At 39.3% G+C, this 11,661-nt stretch overlaps 1 protein-coding gene across 1 annotated transcript; it reads left to right on the top strand.

The window, feature by feature from the left end:
- Positions 1-1,299: 1,299 nt before the first annotated feature.
- Positions 1,300-11,009, top strand: zgc:112982 (uncharacterized protein LOC503771 homolog). Its single transcript, XM_026362126.1, has 11 exons — positions 1,300-1,486; positions 2,400-2,443; positions 2,561-3,238; positions 3,630-4,445; positions 7,892-8,061; positions 8,398-8,518; positions 8,630-8,702; positions 8,847-8,974; positions 9,288-9,387; positions 9,461-9,575; positions 10,267-11,009. The coding sequence occupies exons 2-11, from the start codon at positions 2,409-2,411 to the stop codon at positions 10,278-10,280; spliced, it is 2,250 nt and encodes a 749-aa protein (XP_026217911.1). The 5' UTR covers positions 1,300-1,486; positions 2,400-2,408; the 3' UTR covers positions 10,281-11,009.
- Positions 11,010-11,661: the final 652 nt, after the last annotated feature.

The raw sequence follows: 11,661 nt of genomic DNA, 5'->3' as shown, positions 1-11,661 counted from the left end.
TTCACATTAGCTCATTATTTCTCCAGATTCTGGTGAAACTCAGTGTAAGAGGGGTCTCCTGGGTCCCCCTGTATGTAAAGTAAAAATAGTGGACATAATGTTTAACCTAATATTACTGAAATTCTGTGACACTGCAGCTTGGTGGAATATATCGTTGTAGATGTGGTGCATGGATAACTGCTGAAGCAAAACAATAAACTTCATCAAGCCATTTGTGTGAGTGAGCTGGATAAATAAGCAAATGTACAATAATGGCTAACAAACCCCTTTTGTGGCAGATTGAAAAGAAACAGATTCTTTCATCTTTCCAATCATAACAAGTGATGTATTAACTGACAAATCTAGTATAGGGCTTAATGCAGCCACATTTATTTATCATTATATCTCACTGTGTGTTGACTTTATGCTGCACTGAAATTAAAACTGATCTGCAAAAATTGAGGTGAATAATGAGTTTGTTCTGCACAGCTGTCTAACCAACATACAACAGAACATGACTTCCTCTTCAGTCTGTCAGGTTTCAAAATAAAACGTGTAACCATCGTTAGGCCTATCACAGCACATACTGTAAACCAGGGGTGGCCAACCCTGGTCCTCAAGAGCCTCAGCCCTGCTTGTTTTCCAACTATTTCTGCCCTACCCTCTGCTGATTACATGGATCAGGCGTGTTCAGGCAATCAGAAGCAGGAAATGCAGAGATAGTTGGAAAACAAGCAGGACTGTGACTCTTAAGGACCAGGGTTGGCCACTCCTGCTGTAAACCATAGTTGATATTTAATGTCAGATGATTGTTGGTGTTATAGAAAACTGTTATATAGTCAGAGAGAATTTGACGTTCATAAGCTACTTCACAGAAGCAGGCTACTCTACTTACTAGACAACTACATTTCCCCACTGACAAAAGCCACTGTACATTACCAAGTAATTCTTGTATTTTCAATGCTGTTATGTATTGAGCTTTTGAAATGCATGTAATAAAGCACTAAACATGGTAGAAAAGGCAAGACCTCTTTACGCTTACCTTACCTAAGATTGGAGTTCTGCAGCAAATGGTAAATGATAAACTTTAACTATGGTTAAAATCTACTCAGACTTATGGATGATCTAATGTCTTGAAATAATTTTTAACAGTATTTTTACCACATCAAAAATGTAAACTTTTTTGCTCTTTCTTATTCTTATTCCTGTTAATAGTATTTATTGACCACCTTATTTTGCTAAAACCCTGATTTGCACCACCAACCTTTATTCTGAAAAGATGTAGCGGAAGTGCTGAACCTGTTGTTTTTGGCGGTTTGTGTCTCAAACGTCAACACAGCCATTTTCTTGGTCTAAACAGAAAGCTCAAAATGTTTAGCTAGCTTCTGAACTAGGAATAAACAGGGTTAGTTTATAAATTATTGCGGTTATATTGCGCTCTTTTCCGTGCTTGTGCTCGTTTTAGCTAACGTTACCCGCGGTTGCTTTGCGTCTGTCGTCATAGGAGGTAAGACAACTGTGTAACGTTAGCTAGCTGCTAACTAGCTTAACGTTAGCTGCCTGCAAGTTAGCATATAAATAAACAGCTTGGTTTAATGTTTGAAAGATTTTGGTTTTTGGTTAATATAAAGTGATGTCAGACTTGAAGGGTTCTTCTCGTTATTTCCATATGTTAAGAAAAATCTTTAAGACAGAGCAGACTGACCAGGAAGGGCAACTAAAAAGCCCAGCGTTAGCTAAGCTAGGTCGTTAAGATCAGGGTATGTAGAAGTTTTAAATGTTGACTTTGGCTCCCTTAATTTTCATAGAATGCATCAACAAGACTTAAATTTTATTAGCAAAACATACCTGAAAGTGCCTTGATAAATGTCTTCGGATACATGGATAAATGTGTTATTAAATTAGTTGATGAATCTATCCACACATTGTGTGCTGCTTAGCTAATGCTACGTTATTATTATTATTTACTCATTAAGATATAATAACTAAGTATTGACTCACTTACTCAAATAACTGTGGAAACAGATCAGATGGAAACTCAGTAAAAACCAAGCACATGTTGCTGTTAAAATGATGCTGAATAAAGCCTGAAAATAGGATTAATTTATATCCATTTATCTCAGTTAGGGCAAGAACAAATTATATGAAATTGCATAGTGTACTGTCTTTGCTGGTATTGATAAAGATGATTTTTAGATAAGATCATTTTTATTTTTCATATGCACAATTATTTACAGAACAGTGTACAATGAAATGTGCTGATTTTAACACCATTGGAGGTGACCCTCGGCGTCCCTTGGCCTTGTTCATGTTAATTGTTAGCCATACTTTGTATAATGACTGTGTACCTGTCCTGATGCACATTACCTGCAGTACTATACTAATAGCACTTAAAGTGAACACATCTTCTTTTCCTAAAGGTTAACATAATGTCAAGACCACGGTCACGATCTCCACGTTACAGGTAAACTCACTTTAATTATTTTATATTCATATTTGTGTCCCACAGAAGATTGCTGACTTATTATTTTCTGTATTTTACTTTGTTATATGATATTTTTTTCGATTTTTATTTTTTCAGGAGGTTCCCATGGGAGGAACCTGACTTTGATCCTTACAGAGTTCTAGCTGAACTGGATGGGGACCCAATGGACAGGAGCCACCGCCACAGAGAAGTTCCCAGTGAACACTATTTCAGGGACTACTTTAGGGAAGACATGTACCCAGAAGGCCAGAGAAGAGCTTCTCATTTTCCCGAAGACCATCACTTTAGGGCTCAACATACTCTAGATCGGGAGGAGTTTTGCTACAGGAGGCCAACACCACATCGTGATGGGATGGCCTATGAAGACCGAGGGCTTTCCCTACTGAGTGATGATGAAGGAGACGGAGAAAGACATAGAGGAGGATATAGAGGACAACTTCAGAGTTTTGAAAACAGGGGGAGGTCACCATACTCACCTCAGAGGTTGGACAGGGAAAGATCTCTGCTGGCATCACAGTATCATTCAGAGCACCAACAAAGAGAGCCTGGGATGGGCTGGAGGAGAGAAGAACAGGACAGAGGGCGAGGGAGGTTCAGAGACCTCAGTCCCAGTGCCAGGTCAGATGACAAAAGAGGGGGAGCAGGTAGAGAAAGAGAAGAAAGGAGGAATGCACAGGGTCTAAACAGAGAGAGACGAAGGGAGGAATCTCATCAAGAGAGGAATCCTCCCTTAAAAAGGCAAAGAAGAGAACTGGATGACGCCGATCATCTTGGGTAAATTTGAAGGGAAATGCTTTGCAGCACTATTGCAGGAAAGAAAGGAAACAGAATGCAGAGGATTCTCAGCTTTCGTATTTTAGAGCAAATTCTCACTGTCATTTTGTCATCATGCATCATTTTATTGTAGTACAAAGCACTAGTCCTGACAAATATTGCATGGCAAGATACCCTTTGCAAATTCCTATATCACTGTAAACTTCAGTATTTAATGTCATATTGCAGTTAATACTTAATTTATTTTTTTTTGGCAAAAATACTTAACTAAATGTACCAGTGTTAATTGGTAAATCAATTTATTACAGATTGAGTCCAAAGCTAATTTCCAGTGTGCGATGGTTCCATGTATCATTGTTGAACCATGTCACCTCCTCTTATGCTGTCACAGGTACAGGAATGAGGAGAACTTTGGGGACCAGCGTTACTCGTTGGACACACTCAGAGTTGGGTTTGGAGGAGACCATCAGGGTAGCCTTCCTCACACTCGGAATTTAGGACCACTCATCATTGAACATGACCATGGCATCACGGATAGCAGAGTGTTGCCACGTTGGGAACAGTTTCAAGAGCGCAGAGGTCTTGACCCTGACTTTGATCATCAGCAGAGTCCCCGTCCAATGGGCTCCTCACAGGAACGATTCAGAACATCAGAAAACAGGTTGGACGATCGTGAAGAAGCAAGAAGATACCATATTCAAGATAATTTGAGAGATGCCAACTATCCTGAAACTCGGAGGAGCCCTGTTCAACAAGATAGACAAAATCCCATGAGATATGGTAATCGAGATGGTCCCACGAACCACAAGGGGAGGAGTGGTGCCCGCTCTGCAAAAGGCAGGTTGGATAATGGACAAGGTGGAAGGACTGGACCACCCAGGAATCAGGCACACTTAAAGCAGACTTCCCAGGCATACCAAGATCCTATACGTGAAGAGCAAAGAACAGGGTATCGACCTTTTAGGGAGGATCGCCTTGAGGGTGCCATTGAACAAAACCGTAGCTGGGCAGAAGAACAAAGACTTCAACAATGGGAACATGATAGGGCTGAAAGCCTTGACCGACACCCACCAAGAAACAACTTAGACCCTAAAATGCCCCGTCAGAGGGAGCGTGAATGGAACGATCAGAAAAAAAATATGACTGTTGTAACGGAGGAAACTCTAACCGTCAAAGTGGACATGAGCCGACCCGTAAACCAAAACAGGTAGGGTATTCTTTTTTTTCCGAATTAAATTATGAAGGGTGGGGGTGAAAGTTCGCACTTAATTTTTCTAAACTCATGAAGATGATGAAGAATAAAGCAAGTATGGCGAGCGTGGAATCAGTGAAAAGAAGGAGAACACCGAAGATGATGATTCACATTGTCATCAACTGATACTTTATCCATATGCTACAAAAGTTTAAACGTTTACAGGAAATGTCTTTCACTATGGATAATATGAGGAACTGCTGGGACCACCATCTACCGAATTATTTGCATTGTTACCAGAGGTATTCAGTTTCTGATCACGTACCTGTTATTATCTCAGTAACAGTAACAAAGTACATTTTTGTACAAGGGTGAAGTGGTTGTCACGTGCAAACCTTTGGATATAACTTTGAAAGAAACACACCTGGTACCGAAGAAATCAGTAGACATACTGTATGCATCACTGGGGCTGAGGTTTGGGAAATGTGCAAACCAGCATCACCTTTTCAAAAAAACAAAACAAAGGATTTGATTTGCAGTTTGATTTTCATTTGATTCGGGACACGAGAGAAGACACTGAATAGATAATTAACTGGAATTAAAGCACACGGAAGAAACAGAACGGCTTGGTAATCAGTCATGAAGCTCAGCACCTCCAGATGACTGATTTTATTGATGTCCTATATACAATGAAGGAGTTATTGTTATAACACTGTACATCCTGAGTGATGTAGGCAGAAGAGAACCATAAGATGACATGTTTCCCTTAAATGTACATCATTTTTTGTCTTTTCTGATAAAGACAAGTGGAAAGCCAATGGGAGCAGGCATAGATGTGTAAGAGGATAAATGGGCAACAGTCAACGACCAGCAGACAACTCCTACATCACCACATGCCATTTATAGTGTCTGCTCCTTTATTTTAAAAGGATCTCAGAACACAGAAGACCGTACAATCTCACCAAAGAGTGAAGAGCAGCAACTGTAAAGATGGACCACTATGTGCTGTGGATTTGACGGCTTTCTGAAGACCTAAACATCACGGTGAGCTGCTGTGACCTAAAAGCCAAGACACACTAAAACCCACATGGTCTGAAAGCTTGTTTGAAGAAGTGCTGCAGTCCATCATCCCTCAGTAATGTGAAGTCATGCTGTGGTTGGAAACCTTAAGAAAAGTTGAGAATGTAAAATGATTCCTATTTATTCCCATATTTTGTTATACATAGAAGGAATTGTGTAAGCAGATGGAGATCATTCTACAATCCTTTTCAAACATGGACTGAACTACTGTATTTTAAACCACCTTATTGTTGATGCCTCTGGTTGTGCAGATTTTCACTGTTGCTACTTGTGTGAAAACATTTTCTTCAGTGTCTGACATTGGACAAAGAAGACAAAGCCAACCTTACTTTAATGTGATGATGAAATTTGTCCCAAGCAAAGTCAATCAGTAGCTGGCAGAGAAAGACGTGAGCTGAGAAAACGTGGCTCTTCAGATGTGTACCTGTTCAGCAACACCTAGCTTGTGATGAAGGAATAACGGTCAGTCTTATAGAAGAGTCAGAAAAAGAAATTATGATGTGAGTGTCCTGCGATGAAGAAATGGACATTTGTGAATGGCATAAATGATGTTTGATAAGAGGAAGAGCACATTTCATCATGATGGGAGCTGCTGGTCCGCATGCTATGTGAGATTTTTGGATAAGAGGATGTGTACACTTTTACGTTAATGAGACCTAGTGGGAGGAAAACATCAGCAAAGGTCAAGAAATATGCAAATGTGACTTCCTGTCCTGTGTGGAAGATTGGCTACAAGTCGTATCTGTGGCCTGTTACTATTTGAGAAGATACTTTTACTGCAATGTCTGTTTTATGTATTATCTCCTTTTGAAATGCGGCTGCTGAACAGTGTCCAAATTCAGACAGACTTGAACACCTAAGCAGTCTCACTACAAGGACTGATGGATGAAAAATAAGATCACCTGATTCTGATTTTATACAACCTGTGAATCATTGTTACTTGGCAAAGTTGCAAAGAAGTGAAACATCACACAGGAGTGTAACCTCACAGGCTGTTGAAAGAAGACAGTAAAGACATCAACATACACATCGACAGAAGGATCATCAGTGCTGTTACAAGGAGATAAGATCACTGAACAAGAATTAAAAAGAAGAAATCAAAGCTATAAGCGACAATATGAGTTCTCTTAAAAGACACACCAATGGTAACATGCTGAACAATTCTGAGAAGTTCATAGAAGAAACTGAAGACATTTATATAAAATATTGTCAACGGAGGGGAGTTTGCAGCATTAGCAGGGATGTAAAGAACAAGTATCACAACCATAAACACAAACCTCATGAAATCTGAAGTAGAGGAAATCACGCCTGTTCAAACAATCAATCAAAGCTGTAAATGAGAACGTCAAACTGAACGGAAGGAGGAATTCAACCCAGTAATGTAAACAGTGCTTTTACAAGAAGAGATTAAAGTGATCAACCTACATATCTTCAAACTGTATGAAGAGATATTGATGTCTTAAATATGATCATCTGTGCTGATCACGGTCATCAGTGCACGGAAAATGAAGCCACCAACATACACATCAGTACTGTGAAAATTAAAATGATGAACCAATGTCTTTATTCTGCAAAAAGGAAATAAAACTAAGGAGAATCAGTCAAATCTTGGGCACACTTGCGCATTGATCCACAGAACAAGAGCGTGGGAGGTGGTCTGTGCAAGTTGTCTACCTAAAAACATCTAAAGCATGATTGGAGGTCATGTCCAACAAGTGCTGAAGCTGACATAGCTGACAAACTGGGAAACCAACGCGAAGCAAAACTGAAAATTTATTGGATCACACAAGGAAAGAAGTGTGAACTTTCACCCACCCTTTAACTGGTTAAAGTGAGGGCGATCTCGGGCTTTCTCTTTAAAGCCTTTTTAAATATCCATAAAAAGATTATTAATAAGTTTGTGTCATTTCGAGGGTTCCGTCTCCTTTTAGGCAACATAGAGGGGGTAGTTATTGTAAACCCTGTTAGTTGTGGAGACCATGAAAGGTAAGTGTGTTGGGTAAGGTAAACATGATTTATTTGTTTTATTCAAATTTGGTAGGGAGAGAAAATTGTTTTTAAGCTAAAATATAAGTACTTTGTTTTCAAGGACCAAGATGGTCATAATTTCCAGGTTAGCTTGCAAACCTTTGTATCAGCCAGAATAGAATAATCATAATGCATACAATACATACAATAATCATTATAAACTGTGAAATCACTTTTAAACTAAACATGAGTGACAGTGTAGGGTTAACTTCTTGTTTGTTGTGAATTTATTGTCACTGTATCTGGTAAGTGAAAATGTACTAATATTTCGAAGTGCATTATATTGATGCTAGCAGGTTTCGATTTAAGCCAATTGTGTTTATTCTATTTCTGACCTCGCTCTTCCTCTGCAGCTTGCTGTGCTACTCTTCAGACAGACAGCTCTCTTTAGACTTGGTCAATGTTGGTCGTCAGCGCCTGGACTTTTTGCCCATGTTGGAGCACTCAGGGACGTACAGAGAAACTGCAATGCATACTGGAACGTTTGCCCAGGAAATTATCACTCTGGTGCATCAGGTCAAAGGTCAGCACAGCAAATACACACAAATATCTGTAATTGAAATATATTTTACAAACAGAAAAAGTCAACAGTGCAGATATTCAACATTTTAGCATTTCAATTACCAAAAGGGCAAACATGAAATAAAACTGCCTACAACGTGCTAAACACTCATCATACGATGAGACCTGAAATTCCCCTTATTTCAGTGCTTTTTTGTGTAAACTGCGTTCACAAACTCCAGATTTGGATACAAGCGTAGTGTATCATAGTGTGTGTAACATAAAGTGAAGCATTTTTGTGCAGCTGTAGATTTCTTGTTATGGACAGCATGTTTCAATATAGTGTCTGTTGTTACAGATCAGTATTTCAGAGATAATGGAGTCACCCTTAATGAGCGTTTCTCAGCTCCACAAAAAGGTGGCTACTCTGAAGAAGAGACAGAGGAGCTGACGTTGGATGAGAGGTTCAGCTCAAACCGGTACAGTGTTTGTTGTTTATGGTTATATCAGTGGTACTAGTAGTAGAATACAACTTTGTTTGGTCCTTTATTCTTAATATTAACCCTAAACCTAAATTTTCTCCTCTGTAGAGGCTTCAGTGTAAATATGAACTCACTGCTTGATGACGATGTACCTTTATTCTCCAGACTTGGGCCCTTGCAGGTAAATAAAACTGCACATCTAAAGCAAGATTACAAGAACTAATTAGCTATAAATCAATCCAAGCTGTAACTGGAATGTTTGACAAATGGCGTACAACTATTGTGATTGGAATAATTTTTAATAAAATTGTTGATGAAATGACAGGATTTGGACGAGCTCCCGGAGCCAGCCCCGGGGGACCTGAGACACAGCCTGGAGAGGAGGAGGCAGAAGAGGCTTGAGGGCGTTAAAGTCACAATACAGGGCAACAGTATTTCCCTAGGCCAAATCAGGTGAGATCACATTTCCTCTTGTATACATAGTGTAGAGTGGGTGATCAGAAGTGATGAACCACGACTTTTAAAGCTGTTGTCAAATAATGTGCATTAAACCAGTGTCATTACTTAAAAGTATAAGTTAACTGGAAGCTACCAAACTTTACCCTTTGGCTTTTTTTCTTTACTTGTGGTAGTCATGAATATTAAATAAAAATAAATATGTGGCTTTAAACTGACTTTAGCTGCAGCAGATGAAAGTAAAATGGACTTATTGTCTTAGCATTTATTAACTAAAACCTTCTGTGACTTGTGTTCATGCTCCTGTCAGTGAGCTGGAGTATAGTGACAAAGATGATGGGGCTCAGAGGGAGGATGGAGGATTCTCCAACTTTACCCAGGAGCAAAGTAGGAGACGAGAAGGCAACATGGTGAGTGTTGAGTGACAGTGTTGCAAGAACTGTAGGGGTCAGATTGACTCTTAACATTTTTATTTTTTTTTAGGGACAGAGGAGATCAGCTCCATCCAGACCGAACTCTGGCCCGCAGCGCAGGAACAATCGCAATGGGAAGATGGGTGGACAGATGAGGCGACAGAACAATCGCAACAACCACACAGGTAATTGAACACCTCTGTAAAAAAGTGTAACAGCCAGTGTTTCAGTCATTTCACCAACACCGGCCCCTCCACACAACTGCCTCTAGTACATGTGAGCCGCAAGTGACGGACTCAGACGATGCAGGAGGCTTTTGCCAGAACATGAATTCAGAGTTTAATTCATTAGAAGTTAAACTTTAATACTCTTTTTTGCATGTGTAGAAGAGGATGAATAAATAACTGACTGATAAGAATATATTTGAGTGACAATGAATAAAATATCCACCCACTGTACTGGCTCACTCTGCTCTGGCAACATTTTTCTTTCTTGCAGCAGTGACGTACAGTTTTTCTAAGTGATCGGCCTCCTGTAGCCCTCCACAGTCTCAGCCTCACTGTGACACATTTAGTCAGATTTGGTCCCTAAGTTAAACTCTGTTGTATAACAGCTCTGGAGGCTTCCCCTGGCAGCTTCATGTTGACGTAGTCGGGCACTGGAATATTCCCTTTGACCTGCTGACATGTTACCGTTTTAAGCAGGTTTCCCCGAGTGGCTTCTAATCATACCCGAGCTCGTCCAGTCCCATCTTCCTGCCTCCTCTTCTTTTTCCATTCACGTATCAGATCCTCTTTAATTTTAATGTTTGTTCTTTTTCCACTCACTCACTTTTCTCTGGTCTTATCTCTTCTGTCTTTATCTCTGTTTTCATAGGTCAAAACTGGTGATTGGATTGTCGAAAGGTATTCAGCTCCAACGTTGCTGATTTGTTCATGACTGATTACACAACTTGTAAAACTCTCGTCTTGGTCTTGAGCCGAATTGTGCCTGTGCTGATTCTCATTGACAGCACAGTGCTGAGAAAACGAACTGTGAAGAAGTCTCTGCCCTGTTGGTGAGGGCAGCAGACCGTGTAATGAAACGTTCATACCTGCAGCACCAGAGATTTATGTTCTGCAACTTTATGACCTGTTCTGTCTTGTTCTTTTTGTTGATTTGTGTCTTTTTGTTATTAACCTGTCTTTTTATGTGTCTCTCTTCTTTTCTCACGTACGTGTAAGTCTTCATTTAAAACCATATTTTTCTAATTTTTAAATCAAACGTTGGCTGTTAAAGATGTTTATTCAAGATCCCAGACAGGGATGTTTGGTTGAAATTAAAAAAATATATAACAGAAGCAACTGATAAATGTAAATAACTTAATGTAAACTATTGTAACTAACTTATCGTCAGTTTTTTTACTGCAATCACTAACAATCCATGAAGTGCTTCTAACCAGCTGCTTATCGATGACATAGTTCTATTTCTGTGATTCCTGCTGTTTTCTTTCCATCCGTTTCATCCGCATATTTCTCACAGTTTATTCTTAAGTTAAACCAGCCTCACAGTCAGTGACGTTGGACCGGTCATTACTTTCTACTTACCAAATAAAACCCAAATAAAATGTGTCATTTTGATTTTGTCTGAGCATTCTTGATGTGTTCATATTTTTAGTACATGTGCGTTTCAGTGATTATTAAGCCCACTTACCTTGACAATAGAATATTTTACATTCAACAGGGAACAAACAAGTTTTCCAGAGGTATTCAGTTTCTGATCACGTAAAAAGAACCAGCTGCTTTTTGGCATTTTTGTTTAAACTTAGTCACTCAAGTCAGATATCAAAATAGCTGCAGATTCTTTTCTGTAGTTTATCTAATCAATTAATGGATTGGTCTGAAATCTGTAACTAGTACCTCTGTACCATCTGAGCAAACTCCCTGGGCTGGTGAAAGAGAGAATGTGACTGAAAGCCTCAGAAAAGTTATAGTAATAGTTGAAGAAAACAATAAGATCTGTTTCTGTTAAACTGCAACTTGTAAGCAAAAAGAAGTTAAAGTTAAGTTAAAGACTTAATTGAAACAAGTCAGTTTTTTTTTTAGGCAAACTAATTTTAGTACAGTTGTTCATGCTTCGACAAGGAACTAACAACACCCCTGCTCAGTCACTGACCACATCACAAGGAAACAGTTTTTTCTGCTGTGCACAGCAAAAACAGTGGAGTTCAGCTTTCATGACAGTTTACAGAATAAGTTAAGTTAAAGATGAATCTGTATTTATCTAATCTCT

Source organism: Anabas testudineus, chromosome 2 (assembly GCF_900324465.2).
Source record: "Anabas testudineus chromosome 2, fAnaTes1.2, whole genome shotgun sequence".
NCBI lineage: Eukaryota > Metazoa > Chordata > Actinopteri > Anabantiformes > Anabantidae > Anabas > Anabas testudineus.
This window is presented reverse-complemented; position numbering and strand designations above follow the sequence as displayed.

What these genes read in the sequence shown, in the direction of transcription:
- zgc:112982 (XM_026362126.1), top strand. Translation starts at nt 2,409, where the DNA reads ATGTCAAGACCACGGTCACGATCTCCACGTTACAG. An exon ending in CGACCCGTAAACCAAAACAG is followed by an intron (nt 4,446 to 7,891) that starts GTAGGGTATTCT and finishes CTTCCTCTGCAG; the next exon opens with CTTGCTGTGCTACTCTTCAG. An exon ending in GAGAGGTTCAGCTCAAACCG is followed by an intron (nt 8,519 to 8,629) that starts GTACAGTGTTTG and finishes TCTCCTCTGTAG; the next exon opens with AGGCTTCAGTGTAAATATGA.